Raw genomic sequence first — 21835 nt, forward strand, 5'->3', positions numbered from 1 at the left:
ACAAGTGGCTTTCCAGGGCCCACCCACCCCTATGATGGACACAAGTGGAACTAGTTTTGCAGGAATCAAGAAGGGCAGGACAAAGGGGAGATGGAACTTACAGGTCCCAGTAAGGGTTGAAAGACAACCATCCCAGGCTTTAGATGAACAACAGGTGGATCCAGTTCCTGGAGCGAGTGGAGTCCTGAGGAAGAGGCATGCAGGGGACACAGAACAAGGAAGGGTATCACACACACTCTAAGGACACAATGTGAATGATGGGCAGTGTTAAGTGTGCAGCAACAGAGTCACCAAAATAATGTAACATGTTGAATTTAAGTCCAGTGTTTTTATTGAAAATGTGCCTCCTTGTGACACGTGTTTTGAGCTGACTTTGTGCTTTATCAAGCTCAGGCACAGAGTACAACTCCACAATATGTCAATGTCGGTTTAGATCTGTTTAGTTTGCACTTTCAAATGGGTTGGATCCCAAAAAGTTACAAGTTATCTTGGTCCCCCTGTGTCTCGAAAGGGTCCTGAGCCCGCTGGCATGCCGTGTCAGAGGCAGCACATTTTTTATAAAAACACTAGACTTTAATTCAGAATGTTACATTATTTTTGGTGACTCTGGCACTATACCTGGGGCTACCATTTTGATTTTATTGGGAGACACCAGGTATACAGTTTGGGTCCTAGTTTTATTTTTCCCTCATCACGGGCTGTTCATGTGAAAGTGTTTGTGTTGTGAAAAGGGGGATGGGTAGAGTCTCTAAATATCCTACTTGGTAGGATGGGGTAAAGGTGTTACAGCAATGGGGATGCTGCGTCTTACCATCTGGTGTCGCACTACCACTCCCTGAAGACCCCTCACCCAGGTGACACTCCCGCAGTGGTCCACCACCAGGAACTGGATCCAAAAGCGATGACCTTCTGGTTTCACTCAGGACCCAATAACTGGACAGACTCAAAGGAGATAGTAAAATTACTGATGTTTTTTCTCGTTATAACCTTGTTCTTACTTAAGGTGTATTTTATGTGTAAAGTTTAATTGTAAACTAAATCACAATAAAATTATTATTATTATTATTATTATTATTATTATTATTATTATTATTATAGTAAAATACTGCTTTAATCTCAAGACTAAAGCAGGGCGAATAAACACTCATCAACTCGATTCATGCAGGATCACAATGGTTTTTCAATCATGCGTAGTTTATATAATGCTAGATCTGTCATCTATGACGTCACCCTATGTGGCAAACTTCAAAAACCTATTGAGCAGTGAGATTGGAACAGGGGATTATGTGTACATATAGAAACTGTGTGTGCTAGTCCCTCATTGGTGGTCTTGTAGCTGTGAGACACATCCTGAGCTACCTCTAATCACATGGTATAAAGCAAATGTCACAGCAGAAAATATGGCAGCAGACTAATATTTTGCAGCATTATATGAAAAAGTGCATGGCAGGCTATTCTAATAGGTTGGCAACCCAAATCCAACTTTGGCTTGTTAGCAGCAAGTACATAGAAATTAAACCAAGGTGGTGCGAGAGACGTCAGCTGTTCATTTGTTTCCCATTTAGGCCATCCTCTTTCATTGGTTGGCCTCATGCAAGTGTCTTCTGCTTGAAGGTTGACCTTGCCAGTCTGCAGAGTCTCGGGACATCCGAGGTAGTGTAGGTGCATGGCTATCTTAGCTCTAAGCCTAATGAATAGCCCTTGTTTGTGAGCTCTTCATCACGTGTTGCAAGACCATGAATTTGTCCATATCGACGGTGCTTTTAATCTCATTTGATTCAATTTTTGCTGGGTGCAGTTCTTCTTTTGTCCTTTACAGACTTGCTCATTCTATCCCATATTAACTTTATGCCTTTTAATCATCCAATAGTTGACATCAGTAAATGTTTGTGTTCCTCCTATTCTTTAGAAAATATGTCCTTGTGCATAGTCTGCTCATAGGGCCTCATCACGACCCGGGCAGTATGTGTTTAACGGCACCGGTAAAGATGCCGGCTCCGTTAAACCCATACCGCCCTATTACGAGGTCCCCTTGCGGGACCCGCTCTGGACGTCTGGTTTTACCAGACGTCCCTAGCGGGTCCCACGAGAGGACCAGGAAGCTATTGACGGGCCCGTTGTTAGCTGCCTCCCCATTCCCATTGAACCCTATGGGAATGGGGATGGTCCGGGTTCCCTGAAGGGGGAAATACCGGGCTCTTCATAGTTGAAATGGCCCGCTATTTCCCCATTCAGGGACCACAGATCCGGACCCGAGTTTGGAGGCAGCCATGCCTGCAGTGTTTTTCACATGGCCCTTCCATTGTGTTGGTTTGGTGGGCCTTTAATTACATCCCACAGTGAGGTCAACAAGCTTTGCCCTGTGATAATCACAATTGTAGACAAAAGATCATGCCTCAGATGACTAGGTTTGTGTCCTCTGGGCACCCTATGTTAGATCACTAGTACAGAGAAGGGACCAACAAGCATTTGTCCAGAAGGAGACCCTATTGCAGATCACTAATACACAGGATCCTGGCTGAAATCTCCTTTATTGATTTTGATCATTAGTATAGTGCATATTGCAGACTGGACCACCTCTTGGTGCAGGTCATCACAATGCATAGACAAAATGCTAGATGGGCCAGCTAATGAATGAAGAAGACATGGGCATCGAGTTACTGATCTAAACCTTAAGTGGTCAAGTTGAAGTGTGAGTGAATGGGATCATGTATTTTATTGGCAAGGAGCGAAGATGATGAAGTGTCATCTTCATCGGGTGGTGCAGGGAAAATCAGGAACCATAAGGAGGTCTTGACCCTGAGACGCAAAGAGGGTGAGGGGAACCAGGGCCAATTGCTTTTCCTGAGGGGGAGGGGGAGTATTGTGGAGACACTCATGAATAATAGATAGGTTTTTAAATAGAATCCTGTCTGAGACTGGAAGCCACTTTGCTCTGTGAAAGAGAGGGAGGGAAGGATGGATGCATTTTGCAGAAGCTGGAGTTTGGGGATGGCATGTGACCAAATGCCATTGTATACAGAGTATTTATAATCCAGGTAGGGCTTATAAATTCTCCAACAATGTAAGACCCCTTTTGGGCTTGGGCAGAAATAGTAGCCACTATATTCTTTGTCTTGACTGGAAAAGACTGGATTTCTTTACCTGACCAATTTGGTGAGTCAAGAACCTATTTGGATTAAGCCTACCTCACAAGTTTTTAGTCGCCTCAAGGAATGTGATGGAAGAGAGAAAAGAGGGAAGAGGCAGACAAATGCCATGTTTTGATGTCATTCTAGTACCCTACCGGGGACTAGAACTGCAGTATCCAGTTTTTAGCAACTCTCAGGCAGTGCACTGGTTTCTGATATTGGGTTTAATATTCCTTTTTTTTTTTTTTAAAAAAGAAAGTGTTTTATTGATTACATTGTTTTTTTTTTTTTACAAACGTTTATCATTCCTTTTAAAATGTATGCAAACAATGGCCTCACAGAACAAATCAACTCAAATCAACACACATTTATTTACCATTAAACCACCCCTTCGTACATCTGGAGCACCTCTTTCAAAAACTGTATCGAGGCAAACATTAAACCAAAACCCTCTCTGCCCAAAAGCTGTGTCCAAAACTGTATGCCTCACCAACATGTGCTGCAGTGTTTCCACCTGGCCTTCCTGTTGGCAAAATCTGCATCTGTCATCAACTGTTTTGCCACATTGCTTCAAGATTTCTTTACTAGGGAGCAGGTTGAATCTCAGTTTCACGAACTGCGTTCTATACCAGGGGGATGGGAAAAGCTTTAGATATCGGAATCTTGTCCCATATGCCTTGGATTCACCATTCAGGGACAATTGCCACCAATGGGAATTTCTCCCTTCGAGAGTTGTTATCCAGTCTTGTACCCAGATCTCACCTTTAACTTTATCAGGATTAGTCTGTAGAAGTTCCATGCTAGAGCCCAACACGTCTAGAAGGGCTTTGCAGTGATCCTTCCACTGAACCAGTATACCGTGTACACTCAAACCTAATTGCTGGCCAAGAATTTCAAATGGAAGTGCAACAGCGACTAATAGACATGTACGATATGGTGATAACTCCTTCCAAGCTGTTTTAGTGTATATCGAACTAAGTCTGAACTCCTACCTTCTCACTGATGTTGCTGCTAGTTTTGGCAATTTTAGGAGCTTTCTCCAAAATGTCCCTTCCAAAGACTCCGACAACTTTTAGGACATAAAAAGAAACCCTTCTGGCCCAAAGATCAGGTAAGTTAGTGACTGAACTTCTGGACGAACCCCCTCCAAAGAGCATTTAAATCCCAAAACCCCCTTCTTACTATTGCACCTTGTTGTTACTATTGAATCCTTGTTTTTGCAGGATTAACTTCTAAACCATTCTTCCTCATGTGCTCCAGCAATATATTCAAGGAACGCTGGGGCCCAATTGGAGTCTGGCCCAGGAGTACCATATCGTCCGCAAATAGTAATCTAGCAATCTTTTGTGTGCCTATTTTCATAGGAAAGGTCTTCCCCCCATCCAAAGCGATAGATAGATCCAACAAAAACAGGTTGAAAAGGGTGGGGACAAGCGGGCCGGCTTGCTTTAGCTCCCTTGTAGTTGGAATAGGGTCCGACAAAAGCCCTTGCGCGTTTAACTTTATTTTCACATTAGTATCTTGGTACAGCGATCTAACAGCGGCTAGCAAGTTCTCAGGGCATGTCCACTCCTACATTTTTCTCCAGAGCGTTTCCCTGTCTACACTGTCAAATGCCTTTTTAACGTCCACAGAGGCCATGTCTATTCGAGTTCCTTTTTCCGGAGATTTGCCCTTTAAGATGTTTAGAAGGAACACATTTATATCAGTACCCACGCCCCTTCACAAACCCTGTCTGTCTCGGATCGGCTCTACCAGAAGTTAGAATCCACTTTTGTAAGTGAGATAGCAGGAAGTATGCCCCTAAATAACTTCCACAGCACGCCAAGGAGTGCGATTGGGCGATCATTTTCCGGATTCGCCCTTGCGCCTTTCTTTTAGATCAGTACGATCACTGCGGACCTCCTTTGTGCTGATGCAATGGTAAGTATCATCTGCACAGGACTGGTGCGATACTCCCGAGTTATTGATGCTCAAAAAGGGGGGTGGAGCGCAGACAGAAATGAACAATGTTGCAAAATATTGAGACCCCTGGGGCCACTCCACGTAATATGTTGGAGGCCTGAGCAGAGAAAGAGCCCAGGAGTTCTTGCTTGCTTGTTCCTGGGAATAGCTTATAGCAGATCACGAGTAGAGAGAAGGGATGATGGCTGAATGGCAAGTGCCCTCACTAGAGATGCATTGGTCCATTGGCAAATGGGCACAGACTCCATGATCGGCCAATGCCAGCAAAAGGTTATTGGTGATAAGGAAGAGGCCGTCACATGTCAGGTGCAAGATCACTCATTCTGGATGGCGAGAGTCACCAAAGGTGCCAATTCAAATGTGCTTCGACTCAATCACAAATAATTCAGGTTTAACGAGACACATGTTATCATTTTTATGTTTTCATATATTTTTAAAAGAAGTTTTACACAGTCCTAAATATCTTACAGAATATTTTAAAATGACATCTTTTTCTTTTAAGACTTTAACAATGAGTACATATTTCCATGAGTTCATTCTAGCCCAACAATTGTGTTTGGAAATAGGACATAATGAACCATTCTTTTGTTGTTGCATCTAATCCTCAGATAGGCTGATGAGCTTCTATTTAGCACAGTATGTTAGCTTTCACCTTCTCATAAATGAAATGCAACTGAGGAGTACATTTTGCGTTTCAAAACCTATTTCCATCTTTTGGTATTTGTATTATCTCAGAGATATTAAATTGCTCCAGTTTCTGACGTTGGGATTTGGAGCGCTTCATTTATTGCCATCTTAAAAATCTGACCTGAGGGATTCCTGTAAACCGCCTAAATCCTTTTCTTTGCTGAATTCAGCACGCGGCAAATGCGCCCCGCGTCACCCTGCCACTCTTTTATTGTTTTCAAATCTTGTAACACTGCACCTTCAGGATGCGGATCAATTTTTATGTTGGTAATATCTAATATCTATTCAAAAACATTGAGCTCGTAACGTCGGCGGTGACACAACATGGCCACCTGGCATCCAGGACAGGTTCAGATGAAGAGACATAACTTTTCTAAACATTTCTAAGGAGTACAAAACGACCCACACATAAATAATCCACAACATGTGTAAATGTGTAACTGCTTTTTCTCTGCTTCTACTCCACACACAAGTCAGGTATGTGTCTCGAACCCCCGATCCAATGTCCATTTATCATTGATGTGTACTTTTGGTCATTCATGATGTGCACTCGACTCTCAATATTCCATACTTCCTGGCACATTGCTTTTCTGCCTCATGAATGTAGACCCATTAATCCTTCGCTGTGTGCTGTTCCTACAAACGAATGTGGTGGTGAAGACTGCACACATATGACACTGAAGCCCTCACAGCCTGACTTGCTTACACAGACATTAATAATTCCCCATTGTGCCCACCCACAAATGAAAGTGGCCTGATAGAGTGCACACATGTCAATAAGAAGCAAATGGCAACATATCCCACACCACATCTCACTTACCAGAGTTTGCTAAAATACAGGTGCAGTGGTGTAGTAGATTTGTTTAAATAATTAAGGAACACAAACTTCTATTACATTTCATTTCTGTTTTTTTACCTCCATGTCTATTAAACTAATCATGTATTTGTGTGGATTGGGATACAATCCTGTAGTTGTCAGATTGAGCTAAATCTCCTAACTATCCCCGTAGCAGGAGCAGGAGAGTTCCAGCTATTCACCATGTCTTCCCCATCTGCATTTTCCAAACGCTGAATATAATAGTTGTAAATACATATTTCGGACATATTATTGGAAAATTAATAGGATTGCCTGATAATCTCGCTTGTTTTCTTGATGCTCCGGAAGATCTGTGATGCAAGAACGGCGGCAGGTATGTTAGTAGGATTGAGCAGGAAGACGAGCAAGAGAGCTGTGATGTGCTGTTGGCAGCTTCAGTTCAGAGAAACTGGTCACTGAGCGTAGGTGTGCTTTTTGGTTGTTAGTCGTCATGTGGTGTTGGGGGAGAATATATGTGGTCTGTTTTGTGGTGTTATGAAGTGCATGCAGTTTGTGGTGCTGTAGAAGTGTGGCTATGTTTAGGTCAGAGTTTGAGACGGTGTTTGCACAAGGGTGAGATTTTAGTTGGGTCAGTTAGTGGCAGTACATTTCCTACCCCTGCTGTTCTGACTAAATATGACCCATATTTCTTCCCCTGTTTTTTATTCTAGTGTGTAGTTATTACTACCCCCACAGGTTTCTCCAGGGTGATGTTTTCCCTGTGCCATGCTGTCCACCCGTGGGTTGCACGGTTTCTGCGTTCTGCTGCATTCCTTTATGTATGACAAGTTCCTCACTCTTAGTTGTCGGATTGAGCAGAGACTTCTCCCTCCTCCGTTTCCATCTTTGGCCCTCCAGCAGGCTAAGCTATTTATATTTATTTATTTATTGCATCTGTTACACACCCAAACCCAAGGGTATCACAGCGTTGGTTACTTATAAAATACTTGTTACAGACTTAGGGATACTTGTTAGATACATTCAGTTACAACATGTTGAGACAGTAACAGTGTTGGTTAAGGCATTAGTCAAATTTGTCAAAAAGCCAGGTTTATATAATTTTTTTGAATCGCTGTTGCGATAGCTCATTTCTAGTGTGTGTCGGCAGAGTATTCCAAAGAGTTGGTGTGGCTATGGGAAAGCTAGAGCCTCCTGCGCTTTTGCTCTTGTAACGAGGAACATTCAGGCACGTACTGATACATGATTTTAGTAACCGAGTAGAACACGTCTCTTGTCTCCCCAGCCATCCTCTGTAGTTCGTTTGAAAGCAAGTTCCCCTATTAAAAAAGCTTCTCACCAGTATCAAAGGAGTGAAACAATGCAAGTTGTTGTCCGTTACACAGGTTGCATTCTATATTTGTTTCTTTTACAGGTTAGTTTCATAAGTACAGTGAATTATAAGTCACATTGGGACTTAAAAATTCCAGTGATTTAGTGACTTTGCTGATCAGACAATTCTGATAAATGTGCCAACTCCATGGTTCGAAGTTTCACCCTTTGGGCTTTTTCAAGGCAATTTGGCATATACAGTCCTACTAATTAGCAGTGTGAGAATCCTAATCCTCTGTAATTTCTTGGTTAGTTAACCAATGGCTATATGCTGTATAAAGTTCTTATTAGTCTGTTAGGTTCCTAGTTAGGAGTTTATTCATATTCTATGTTGTGTGGTTGATATTTGTGGTTATGCGAACCCATGTACATCAAAATCCTGTTGGTCCTTTCATCCGATTGCATTCCACAATAATTAGGGTTTGTATTCATTGGCTATTGGTTGTATTCTTATAAACAGGGCTCGATCTCCACTTTGCTGGTCCTTTCCGGTTCGGCTTACTCTCCTGTCTTTTTCTGTTGTGTGTTTGTTTCATGGTGCGCGGATGTTGTTCAGTTGGTTTCATCCCTTTCAGAGCTGAAGAGTCAGGTTTTTAGATGTTTTCTGAATTTTAGATGGTCCTCCAGAGTTTGTATTTCTCTGGGGAGAGAGTTCCAAAGTTTTACCGCTATGCAAGAAAATACTGATCCACCAAGTTTTTTCCTTGTGTATGGTTTAGGTTCTAGGCGAATGTTGTCTCTGGAAATAAGTGTTCTTGTTGGCTTGTAAATGGTGATTTTCTTTTGTGTGAATTTCGCTCCTTGTCCGTGGATTGCTCTGCGCATCGTTTTGAAGGTGATATGTTTTTTCACTGGGAGCCAATGTTGCATTCTTAGGGCTGGTGTGATTTGGTCTCTTCATGAGAGTTTCTGGCCGCTGCGTTGTGTATTCGTTGTAGGTTCCTCGGTAAGTAGTCCTGCATTCTGAGGTATACGCTGATGGCATAGTCTATCCTGGACATGATGAGAGAGATGATGGCCAATATTTTGTGCATGAAGGAGATGAAGCGTAGAATATTTTTGGAAGATGGAAGAAGCATTTCTAAATTATTCATTAACCCTTCCATAGTACTAGAGAAAAGATGTTTCCCATTAGTTCAGTTGCCCACAGTGGAAGTAAGAGGAAGGTTTTAATCCTGGCATCTCCCTATGATTGATCGATTTGTATGCTCCTGGCCAAATTATGTAGAAGTGTATTTGTCTCAGTGGCTTATCTGCAAAAATTGTGGGCATTAAGAAACTTGCACACCCTTCCTACCACTGCCCCGCCCCAAATTAAGAGTTTTGTAAAAAAAAAAACAGAATATTTATTTTAACCTACCACAAAATAGATGGAGAGTTTATGGAAAATCGAATGACTAAATTCTCAATGCCCAATAGAAAATGCTTAGAAAAAAGTTGATTTACTATGTTATAATAGCAAGTTTTACTATAGCCTTACATGTCTTATTTCTCCCTTTTGTAAGCGCTGTAAATAACAGCTATTACTTTCTACCTAATTTAATAATAACACACATTATCAATCTTGGAAAGACGATCGCTGAGATTGCTTAGTTTGACTTTGTGAAGAGCAGGTTATCCCCATTACAGAAGGGAGCACTTACCACATGGAGCTATCCACCCAACCACCTTATGATTATTTGTCGCCTACATTTAAACTCCACAATTCCTCATCTTATTGGAAATGCATAATAGTTTGTCAATGTTTGTGTTTGGAACAAAACTTATAATTTGATGTAAGTGTTTGGATGGTGAGCTAGCTCAGGAAGTTGAGCACGTGTCTGAGGGATTTGTATCTAAAGTCACAGGATGGCATCCCAGCAGAGTGGCCTGCAACCGTTAATCTTCTGTCATCGATACATTGGGAACAATTAAATTGGCAAATAGTAACACCTGTTGTTACAGCACTTATTATCAGAAGGAATGTGCCAATAACTGCTATTTATACACATGCCATTTTTTTTATATTTTATCACTTATTTGAGAAGATTGTTCCACTACTACTTGTTAACCCCTGCACATGTTCGAACCCTCTGGATCTTCTGTAACATATGTCTGATTTGGAAAGACAAGTAACGGAGCTTCCCAGCTATGGTCTATTCCTTATACCCATAGAGGCAATGTTCCCTCCAACAGCGAAATCCCTTATGACATGGAATAGATTTATAAAGAATGGAACTACGGGGGAAAGTATGTATAATACATAGGGTCACAGGTAAGTAACTGCACAATTAACAGCGTGCAACAATATGCGATGTGGTTTGTTGACTCGAAAGCAAAAGCGACTCTTTCCCCCTTTTAAAACTGTTATGGCGATAAAATAAATAGCAACCCACCTTACAGCACATGTGGCAGCTCACATCATCATTAGGAAAGTCATCAGAGACCCTACATGATGCTTTACATGAACACATCCTCTTCCAACTATCCACCTGCCTGCTTCCGCACATTATCATAGATATCGCGAGATCAGGATAACTGCATTTGCGTGTTATGTATTCTGCACTCTTTAGGTGTTTGATCCACAGTAGAAGACTCGTGTAAGCATAACACATTCCATAACTTTGTTATCTTTTTATTTATATATCTACTAAATATTCTTGCTGCGGACATTGCTTTATAAGCGTACTAGCTTTTTATGTGTACCAGTTGTAACAGATGTATCATGTACCGAACTAGTACTCTTTCTTTCTTTCTTTCTTTCTTTCTTTCTTTCTTTCTTTCTTTCTTTCTTTCTTTCTTTCTTTCTTTCTTTCTTTCTTTCTTTCTTTCTTTCTTTCTTTCTTTCTTTCTTTCTTTCTTTCTCTCTCCTCTCTCTCTCTCCTCTCTCTCTCTCCCTCTGTTCCTCTCTCTCTCTCTCCTCTCTCTCTCTCTCTTCTCTCTCTCCCTCTGTCCCCCTCTCTCTCCCTCTGTCTCTCTCCCTCTCTCTCCGGGCTAGAGTTGCAATCTAAGGGCAGTGGGCGAAGTGTACGAAAAGAAGTAGTGGAATTATGTTCCTTGCTGGCCTGCGTCCCCTCAGACACACAATACACACACTGAAACGCGTGCACCTGCTGTTTAAAGGAATGTTCAGTGCAGTGCACTGAAAGTGCAAGTTTCAACTTCTACCTACACTTTTATTTTAAACGAAACAATTCCGGAACGGTTTCTTTTTAAAATAGTAGTATAGGAGCTGGCAAAGGTCATTTAAAAAAGTAGAGGAGCACCGATCCTGACCACTACACGCACACTTCGACCACTGTCTAAGGGGCACGTTTGTCTACAGCTACCCCAGCAATTGATGAGGGCTGCGTGACAAGAGAAATAAAACAGATATCTTGAAGGAGGGTGTGCAAGATAGCATTTTGCTGTTTATGGTTAAAAGTAGAAGGATAGTTACAGTAACAGAGGCATCGCCCGAGGAGGGCACCAGCTGCTGACGGATCAGCTGCAGGATCTACAAAAGAGGATCAGCTTACTGTTTGAAAACCTTGACAAACTGTAGCTAGTTTTCACTTATGTACACATGCTTGTGATATGAAATGATATGATTGGTTATTTATGACATGCTTAATACCCAGAGGTTTCTAGGCGCTGACACAGGAATCAAACCTGTGTTGCTGCATGTCGCTTTTCTTTCAAGGCAAGCACATTGCCGCAGAGCTAGCCTCCCGAGAACCGAGAAGTAACGTGTGTCTTCTCAGCTCACACGTTACTTAGCTCTGTTAACGTCCTTGATTCTCCAGACTGCCTTGAAGCAAATCTTCAAGCTCTTTCTCTTCCTTGTTATGCCTTTTCCTTGGGAACTTCAGCGGCTGTGACCTCTTTTGGGGAAAATGTTGATGAAAGGCAGTTTAGAATCACTTGAGAGATTCCGAATGACCTCACACTGCCTCTTACAGCCTTCAGCCAATCAGTAGTTACTGAGTGAATTCTCCATCTTGCCTTGTGACACAGCTAGATTCCTGCATGAACTATAGTTAAGGAAATCAAGCCACCAACTCACCACACACTCAATCACACAAGCCCCCCTACACTATGCAGTCCCCAATGCTCTTGCCTCACTTCCTCCTAACAAAAAGTGTAATTGTTCTGTGACTTCCTTGTGGGGCCCTGATAGCACCCCCGGTTGTGAAGCCCTGGCTCAGGGCCTGGAAGCGTTGGATGGAGTTTATGAAACCTTCTCTGGGAGCATGACCATGAACATGCTGAGCCGCCTCCCAAGATCTTTCCTCAGGCCCATATCCCTTCCAATACACCAGATACTGCAATCTTCCCTTACAACCCGAGAACCCAGAATACTTTGTACTTCATACTCATTCCCAGACTCCACTGTGTTTACCCCCTCTGGAGTTCCTTGAAACCATGTGTCATTACTGCATTGTTTTAAAGGTTTTACATTGAAAGTGTGATGAATTTCTAAGCTGACTTGGTAACTTTAGTTTAACAGTCACTGGTGACCTCACTTACTCCACTAAAAAAGGACCAATGAACTCAGGCTAAACTTATTTACCCCCTTTAGAGCCACCTTCTTAGTGGATAACCACACAGAATCTCCTACTTGATAATCTGGAGCTTCCTGTTGCTTCCTGTCAGCAAATTGCTGATACTTATCTTTATTAACATTTAAAGCCGCAGCTGTTCTCTGCAGGTGGCGACCCATCAACTCAAGCCTTTCCTCCACATCCAGAACCTGTACCTTTTCACTATGGATCTCATGTAAAAAGCGAGGGTGAAAACCTTGATTGGTAAAACATGCGGATATAGACATGGAATCCTAGGAGGTGTTATAGCTAAAATCGGCTAACCAAATCAGGTCTACACAACTCCCTCCTGTTCTCAAATATATTCACAAATAGTTTTCCAACTCATGATTAATTCTCTCTAGTTGACCATTACCCTTTGGATGATAACTGGTGGTAAACCATAGCTCAAATTCTAAGGCCTTACAAAAGGCAATCCACAACGTTGATACAAATTGAGTTCCCAAATCGGAAATCACTTGCTTTGGTTAACCATGAAAACACACCATGTTTAGCAAGAAAGCCTGAGCTAATATAACTGCTGAGGCAGTTCCTTTAATCAGAATGAAATGTCCCACCTTGGTTAGGACATCCACAATCACCAAAATAGTAGTACATCCATTATCAGACGGAAGATCCACAATCAGATCCAAAGAAATGGTATGTCAATTTCAGAGCAGAAGCTTATGGAAATCCTCTTTTGTAAGATCCTGCAGCTGATCGACCAGCAGACTGGGAGGAGAGTGTAAGCAACACATGCAGTAGTAGGGAGACCTGAGACGGAGTCAGCGATCTGAATTTGTGCTGTTTTATCCCAATCCCCTTTCCCCCGAAGGTGGAGGGAATGGTCGATCTTGCAGCTTTGCAATTTGCTGGAGGTCCAACAGCCTATGAGGGAATTGTGGGGCTTTCGACCTTTGAACATCGACCCCTGCAGGACAGGTAAACCGGGGCCTCACAGGATGAAAGGCTGTTTAGAATCTCTTGAGAGATTCCAAATGACCTCACACTGCCTCTTAGTTACTGTGGAGAATATCTATCTTGCCTTGGGACACAACTAGATTCCTGCATAAGCTATAGTTAAGAAAATCAAGCCACCAACTCACTGCACACTCAATCATACAATGTCCCCCTAAAATACCCAGACCCCAAGGCTCTTGCCTCACTTCATCCTGACATAATGTCTCATTGTTTTGTGACTTCCACGTGGGGCCCAGCCAATTTGGCAAAACTTGTAAGGAAGCAGAGGATCATGCTCCAGGATCTTATTTAGTAGTTTTCTTATTTAGTATTTTTTGGTTATTGGTGTTTTTGCACACTTTAACAAATGACCTGATTCAGCAACACTAAGAATCAAAGAGTGACCAGTACACAAAAGTAAACATTGGCTCGGTGTTTACAGAACTAAAAAATAATTTATTTTAATATGAGTGTCACCCTTTCCAAAAAGGAAACAATTTTGAGACAAAACAGTGTGTAATCTTGGAACAATAAACTGTTGAATAATTTTGATCATGTATTTGTATTAACAATTTAATGTGGCTCTTTTTTTAAAACATGTACAATGTTAATTTCTCTTGATCACTAGCAGTGTATATTGTAGTCATAATAAGAATATTTTTAAAAAGGTAGCAGACGCTCCTCTCCAGAAAGAACATGGCAGGATAACCTGTTCTGAGATGAGAGTTTGCAGCACACGCTTTTTGCTCACTGTACCTTTCACAGATGGGAAATATCCATTTGCATATCAGTCTTTGTCCCCCACATGGGCAATCCAGCACCGAAATGCTATGGCAATTCCTCTCTGAACAAGAGTACCAAAAGCAACCCCATACACGTGTTTCAGCCTTGTTGGGCCTCATCAGTGAGGTGAAGCTTTGTCTCTCTGAGCACAGTGAGCAGGGAGTCCACGTCTGGTTGGCACCAGGTAACTCAGGGTGACCAACCCCAAGTTCCTTGCAAATATTTTTAAAAAGGTAGCAGGCGCTCCTCTCCAGAAAGAACATGGCATAATAACCTGTTCTGAGATGAGAGTTTGCAGCACATGCTTTTTGCTCACTGTACCTTTCACAGATGGGAAATATCCATTTGCATATCAGTCTTTGTCCCGCCCAGATGGGCAGTCCAGCACCGAAATGCTATGGCAATTCCTCTCTGAACAAGAGTTACAAAAGCAAACCCATACACGTGTTTCAGCCTTGTTGGGCCTCATCAGTGAGGTGAAGCTTTGTCTCTCTGAGCACAGTGAGCAGGGAGTCCACGTCTGGTTGCCTCCAGGTAACTCAGGTGACCAACCCCAATAAGAATGCTGCATTTGACTTACGGAGCAAAACACATCATCAAAACCTATAATAACCCCATAAAGTATTTTCTGGTAGATGGGTATCATTTCAAGATGGTCTGCCTGGTACATTCATTTTGTACTCATTCAAAATTCCTCTGTGAGAAAGGGGAAGGGAACAAATAGTACACATCATGGTTACTGGCTGCTTTGCATGAGATCAAAGAGTGAATAACTGCAGATCTTTTTATTTGACAAATATGTCTGTGATATAAGGCTGTGTGCTAAGAACCCCTAAGTACATAGTGCAGAGCAGGCTTGGTGCTCATTACAATCATCACAACTATCACCCTAACATTGGTGTTTGTAACCATGTATTATATACACCCATTTGGACAGCATCAGAGTTTGGATGCCAGGATAAAATAATTGTGACATCTGTTATTCCGTTTGGGGTTCTAGCCAGAACTTTAGAGGAAGAGAGGTTAAGCTTGGTCCCCAATACACAGACATCCTCAGAGGATCGTTTATATAGGATACATGGTTAATAATCAATGCTTGCATTCATCTATTCAAGATGGAGGCTGCCGCTCTTACCTATCCTCAGGCCTCCGTGCTTGGCATGAGTTGACTCCTTCTTAGCAGGGGTAGGCGAACATGTTTGCCGTTGGAAGTCTGGACCACAGTGAGGGCAATTCATGCTTTTTTTTTTGCACCCATAGTATTGCCAGGTGATATCGCAAACGTGTTTAAATTTCGCCTATGCTCCGATATTTGCAGGCTATGTCATGACTTCATATATTTGCAGATGACCGTCACTATTGCTGTAGAAGGCTTTCTCTTGGTGCAAAACATGTTGGGGGCTCAAAAGTTCGAAAAGGCCCTGCAACTGCTTACATCTGTGTCCCGATATCTCTCCCAAAGTAGGCCCTTCAAAGGCGGGCAGGTAACGCGCAGGCAGCTGCGTGTTCTTTGGTCTCCTTGATTACAGCACAGCGCTCAGCCTCCTAGAGGGGATCTGCCTTTTTTACTATCACCATGGGGCTAAGAGTGGGGGTGTCGTTGGCCCTGCCAGGCAGTAAATCTGTTTATTCGTGCGGACGCTAGGTGAGAGGCAACTCTTTTCCCCAACCTGTTAATCGACCGCGGCTTGTTTCCTCCGCTCTTAATGGCCATCTGCTCCGCCATGAGTTCAGTGGATAATTTGTGGTTTGCAGGAAGCGGTAGTGCAGGCGGCAGCGGGCGGCGTGCTGGCCCGCAGCGCGGCCGGCTGCCGTTGCTTTGCACTGCGCTGTGTTCTTCTTGGGCACGCTATATGGACAGGGAGTTTTTGCAAATTATTGATCGGAGGGCCGCCGACTTTGACTTAAAACAAACTTCACGGGGAACCTACTGAGGCTTGGAGAGCTGATTGCACGGATACCACACATAGCCGGTCCGATAGCACAGCGAGCGCTCGCTTAGACATCTGTGCAGAGCCTGCTGACGCAGGTTCGAATCCCGGCAGGCCAAACTCATCCTTCCGAGGTCGATAAATGAGCACCACACACAGTGGGTAAGCAGCGCTCAGGTACCTGAGCGTTTGTAGCGCGTGGAAGTCACCGAGTAGAGTACATCTTTTACTAGGCCAGGGAAAGCCTAACCTTCACTACTCTTCTTGTTTAGTGTAGGCACAGCTGCCACCCGACCCCATGTAACAAGTGTCACCTTCATCCAACCAGGTTTCTTTTTGCATGTAGTTGTGTAGGCCCATACATGTAATGGTAAAACGTGGAACTAAAACAAAACTCCCAGAATGCACCGCACTTTTTAATAGTCATGACCACCAAAAAGTGACACGTTCCATGGGACCAATTTCCTGCAATTTGTATCCAATGTGGTTCCGTGTGTTTTTTCTCGGTGCAGCTTTATTTTTTTTGTCTTTATACACAAAGGGGGGTGGGGTGGTATTTATTCATTGTTTCCTTGTTAGGTGCTTATTCAGGAAGTAAATACTGTTTTTTTTTTATTTTTTATAATTGTTCTTTTTTAACGTGCTTAATACCAGGAACCCGTTTCTAAGCCTGTGTTGCTATACGTTGTCCTACTTTCAACGTTGCCCCTGAGCTGTCATCCCGGCCTACTCAATTTGTATGTAGCCCCATTAAATGCACCAACAAGAAAACACTGAAATGAAGACACTCTGTTCCTTCTAAGTGCATACCCCCCTTTCAGCCCTGGGTATCATGGATTCCCTGATTCGTGAGATCTTCAGAAGGAGAGATGAAGACTAAATGTTGAATCTGTACTAATGAAATGGAACCCATATGCAGCCATCAAAGGTCTTAATACTGCACCTAATAAGCAGGGGGTCTACCATGCAGGATTCCTCCCCAGCTGATGCGTGGGAACAATCAGAGAAAGTAAGTCAACATGAAAGAAATCAGGGTCTCTCCTGCTTCACTGAAGGTCCAGATGCAGTTCTGTTGTTCTTAGGGAGCTGCTTATATCACTTTGAGCTCCGTTTGGCTAATGGCATCTCAATGTGAGATGTTAAATGAAATATGTTGTTCTAAACGACTGCTCGGTCTCTTGTATCCCAATATGATGAAATTGTGCCAAGTACATGATATGGATACGTCAGTGCTCATATATTGTTGAACAATAGTGACCATTTAGTTAACACACAATACAGACTAATTTTTATTTGTCACTTAAACATTGGGTGCGTTATTACTTTACCCAATGGGATTGACTTCAGCTTCGAATGTTAAGAGTTTGAGAGTACCCTGTTGGGACTTGAATATGTGCACTCTGGCTAGACAGAGAAAAACCATACAGGGAGGCTCACACCTGATACCACAACAAATTCTACTTTTTGCTCCACCGCATCTAGTCAGCCTGGAACTGCCAATTGCCCTACCACACACGCACTGTCACTGTGAGCCTTGCTAAAGCGAGATCCCACCCTACGAACTACCAGACTGCTGTAAATCCCCCTGCCTCCCAGGCATCAAACAATAGTGTGGGAAATGTAACTGTCTGCCACAACAGTATTGCTGATAATGCCCCTGCCTGCCTTGCTATAATTGTATTGGTTTGCCCTGGGAGAAATGTAACTGTCTGTCACAAGAGTATTGCTGCTAATGTCACTGCCTGCCTTGCACCTAACAACACTGCTGCAAATTTATCAGTCTGCCCCACAACGAAGTGTACTGTTACCAATGTCATTGACTGCCGTGATCCTAATACCCGCGCCGCTAAGTTGATCGCTTTCCTTAACAATATTGCCTGTAATGTTATTGCCTGCATTAGACCTAGCGTTGACGCCCCTAATGTCATTGCTTGCCCTGTAACCAATAATAATGCCCTTGCCCACAAGTGTTAGTGGGCCAACTGCCCCACTACCCTTGCTTTTAGCCCAGTGACTAACATTCCCAGCCCAGACCGGGATAGATCCCGGCGCATGTCTAATGACACAGATCCTATCTCCTCTGCCTGTACCTTTGATGCACCCAGTCAGGACTCTAATGCTAATTGTCAGGAAAGCCAACTTTTAGGTGCAACTGCTAGTAAATGCACCAAACCTGCCAAGCATTCTCTCATTGTCACCTTGGTATGGTGCACCAATATTCGAAATGCTTTGCTACATAAAATGGACACTCTGCACAGTAAAATTTGCCAAACGATTTGCCTTGAAACCCCTAAACCAAGCCACTACTGACACTCGCCCTCCCACAACCCATAGACTTGGCATTCCACTGTTCCGCTTTCATAGTCACAGATTTGGAATTGGAAACACTGCACATCCTAAAGAGTCTCACAGCCTCAAGATGTAAAGGCGACGTCTGCCAGCCGCTGTCATCAAAGACTGTGCGGATGCCCTTACTTCCTTCATCACAGCTTTCATTAATGCCTCTTTTGAGACAAGCACAGTCCCATCCAGCCTCAAGGAAGCCTGGGTTCTCCCCCTATTAAAAAACAAAACACCCTGGACCCGGCCCTCCTTTACAACTACCGGCCGATCACCACAGTCCACTTATTACTAATAATCCTGGACAGAGCGGCTTATGTCCAAATCCAGCACCACCTGGAAACCAACCACTTCTTGGGAGTCTGACAGTCTGGCTTCCGGCCAGGCCACAGCGCTGAGTCAGCACTCCTAGCGATAAAAAAAATGGATCAACAAGCTCAGGAATGAAGGGAAACCTGCTCCGCTGCTCCTCCTCGACCTATCTGCGGTCTTCGACCTAGTCGATCACAACATTCTTTGCCATAATCTGACCAGCTCAGCATCATTCTCACTGGAAGCTATGACCTGGATTGCCTCCTTCCTCAAAGGAAGAGCTATGAGGGTCCTTGCGGAAAAAGCAAGCGCTCCACCAGCTCCAATCAAATATGGAGTTCCACAAGGATCGTGTGTCTCTCCCACGCTATATAGCATATTTACTAAGCCACTCTTTGACCCCTTGGACTCCCTCGGCATAGCCTACACTAACCATGCCGAGGACACGTACATTCTTCTGCCCCTAGCTGGAATCTACTCCAATGACGCAGGCACCCTGAGCTCAGCCTACACTGCCATCCAAGCCTGGATGGCAATGCATGGCCTATGCCTGAATGACAAGACAGAGCTCCTTGTGGTCTGTCCTGCAACAGTGCTGAAGAAAACTCAACTTGTGATAATCAGCATTCAACAAGACAGCACTCAGATCACCGTCTCCCCTGCAGTTAAAACGTTGGGAGCATACCTCAACGCTACTCTATCACTGACTCGCCAGGAGAATGTGCTTTCCTCCTCAGCAGCATACTGTACCAAATTGATAAATGCTGTAAGACCTTTCCTAGCTATGGATAGTTGCCTAACGATTGCTCGTGCTGTGGTAAGGGCCTGGCTAGACTACTGCAATGTACTCTTTGCTGGTACTTCTGCACACAACATACAGAAACTACAGACAATCCAAAATAATGCCCTTCCTGCAGCATTAAATATCCCTAAAACAGAACACATCTCGACCACCCCAAGAACCATCCATTGGCTCCCGATCCAAGAAGGATCCGGTTTAAGACCCTCTCCATTACCCTCAGGTGCATCTCTGGATCTGCCCTGCCTACCTGTCTCAGAAAATCACCAAGACCTTTTTGACTAGGCCCACCAGAACTCTGAATGCCCATCGGCTGGTCCAGCCCAAATTCAAATGTGCCAAAGCGGGAGGCAGAATATTTCCCTCCATAGCAGCCAAACAATGGAATACTCTCTCTCATGCGCTGATCCGAAGACTCCTACTGGGTTATCTGTAGGGCTATTAAAACTTGGTTGTTCACATAGTGGAGGAACTATCTTTCTGCACTTCCCATGTAGCACACCAGCGTTGTAATCTACCACCTGTGTCTGTATGCAACTGTATCTTTCTACTGTCAGCTTCCTTGCCCAAATGGCCACATCTAACTGGTTCTTGCAACATCGCCTTGATGGCTCCGGGTTTTGTGCACTTTACAAATGCAAACATTAATAGGAGCCTGCCCCATGGGCTGTGCCCCAGATGAGAGTGTCTTAATCATGTTTTAAACCTCTTCCTTTCATAGAGGAGAATGACTATTTAAATATCCAGCTGGTCTCACCCACAAGGCCAATCCATCACTTAATTAAATGCTAGGCAATCTGCTCTAAATACACGTACAACCATCATCCCCAGACACATGTGGGTCTGCCACTTGTGGGCCATCACATATGTGCAGCGGGCTCTATAGGCACGATTAGGTGCTCTGTTAGTTGCACAAAGTTCTCTTTAGCAGGTGCCTTAACCCACTGAGCTACCTACACCTAAGGTTCACATGGTTTGCTACGGTGGTTGCTGGATGGAGCGGTGCATTATGGTACCCCTAGATGTCTCCCATGCTGCTTTTGCTTAGTTTTCATGTCTTATGTTGATTCTAAGTGTGTTTCTTTCTTTTCCTCTTCAGGAGACCCGCCTGAATTGCGTTCGGATCGCCAGAAAAGGTGAGGCGCCTAGAAGTGAGAGGGTGGTAGACTGTGCATGTTTGGCCAAGAGGGAAAAGCAAAAGGGATGAGACTGTGTGTGTCACAAGTTAAGTGAATGAGTGTAAGAGCGAGCAAGCCGTGCATTCAACTTACAGCGATGACAGGGAACGTGCCCGTGAACCCAACTGATATGTTATTTGAAATTAAACGCAACATTCACCAAACAAGTGGCATCTTGGAGCATAAGTGTGGTTATGCTAAATGCGAGTCTGAGTGGACAACTGTACACGTTTTTGCCATGTGTTTGTGTAAGTGAGTTTTTGTCAGTGAGTGGCCCTGGTGTAGAAATTAATTGTAGTTGATGTGTGAGTATAAGGACACAATTAATATGGGGCTTCTCTCAGAGATGAAATTGACCTGCTTCACAGTGGTGTTTCCTGTTCTGCAAAACGCGTGGGCCATCTTTTTTTTTTTTTTGAAAATTTATTTTCAAAGCATAACCATAAAACATCAGCATATAAAACAAGAACATATGTACGAAATGTATATACAAAGCCACAAAAACCCACCCACCCCTTGTTCACATCTCACCATCTGCAAATACAAAGTCAATAAATCTCCACAAATTTCCCCCATATCTCTGCAAATAAACATTCCTTGCCTTGCTTCCTATACAAACGTTCCTCCATAGCTGCCAAATCTCACATCTCACTCAGCCACATTTCCTTATTTATCGGAGCAACAGATTTCCAATTTTGAAGGATAACTTTCTTACCCATAGCAGCCACTCTAAATAACCATTTTTATTGGCACTGAGAGAGATCATCCAAGAGGGAATCATTCCCCAGAATTATCATCTCAAAATGAAAATGAATTGTCACATCGAGGATCTCTTCACATACTTCACCCACATCACTCCAAAACCCTCGGACCTTCACACAGTCCCACAACATATGTTCCATCGTTCCATCCTCATGTACACATGCCCAGCATTCAGGACCATCCTTCAAACCTCTCCTCCACAGTTTTTCCGGGGTCAAATAGACCCTATTCAGGATCTTAATTTGTCTTGTCCGCTCTGTC

The 21835-nt window shown here is 43.4% G+C and overlaps 1 protein-coding gene across 5 annotated transcripts in view; it reads left to right on the plus strand.

Moving 5' to 3' along the window:
* The window catches only part of PTPRU (protein tyrosine phosphatase receptor type U), a 1238801-nt gene that overhangs the window by 867479 nt on the left and 349487 nt on the right, over positions 1 to 21835 (plus strand). For all 5 annotated transcript variants that reach the window (XM_069623015.1, XM_069623016.1, XM_069623017.1 and 2 more), the window contains exon 13: positions 20734 to 20770. In XM_069623015.1, the coding sequence (XP_069479116.1) occupies positions 20734 to 20770 (37 nt within the window). The remainder of the gene's footprint in view (positions 1 to 20733; positions 20771 to 21835) is intronic.

The sequence above is a fragment of the Ambystoma mexicanum genome, chromosome 11, assembly GCF_040938575.1.
Source record: "Ambystoma mexicanum isolate Mex_15411 chromosome 11, UKY_AmexF1_1, whole genome shotgun sequence".
NCBI lineage: Eukaryota > Metazoa > Chordata > Amphibia > Caudata > Ambystomatidae > Ambystoma > Ambystoma mexicanum.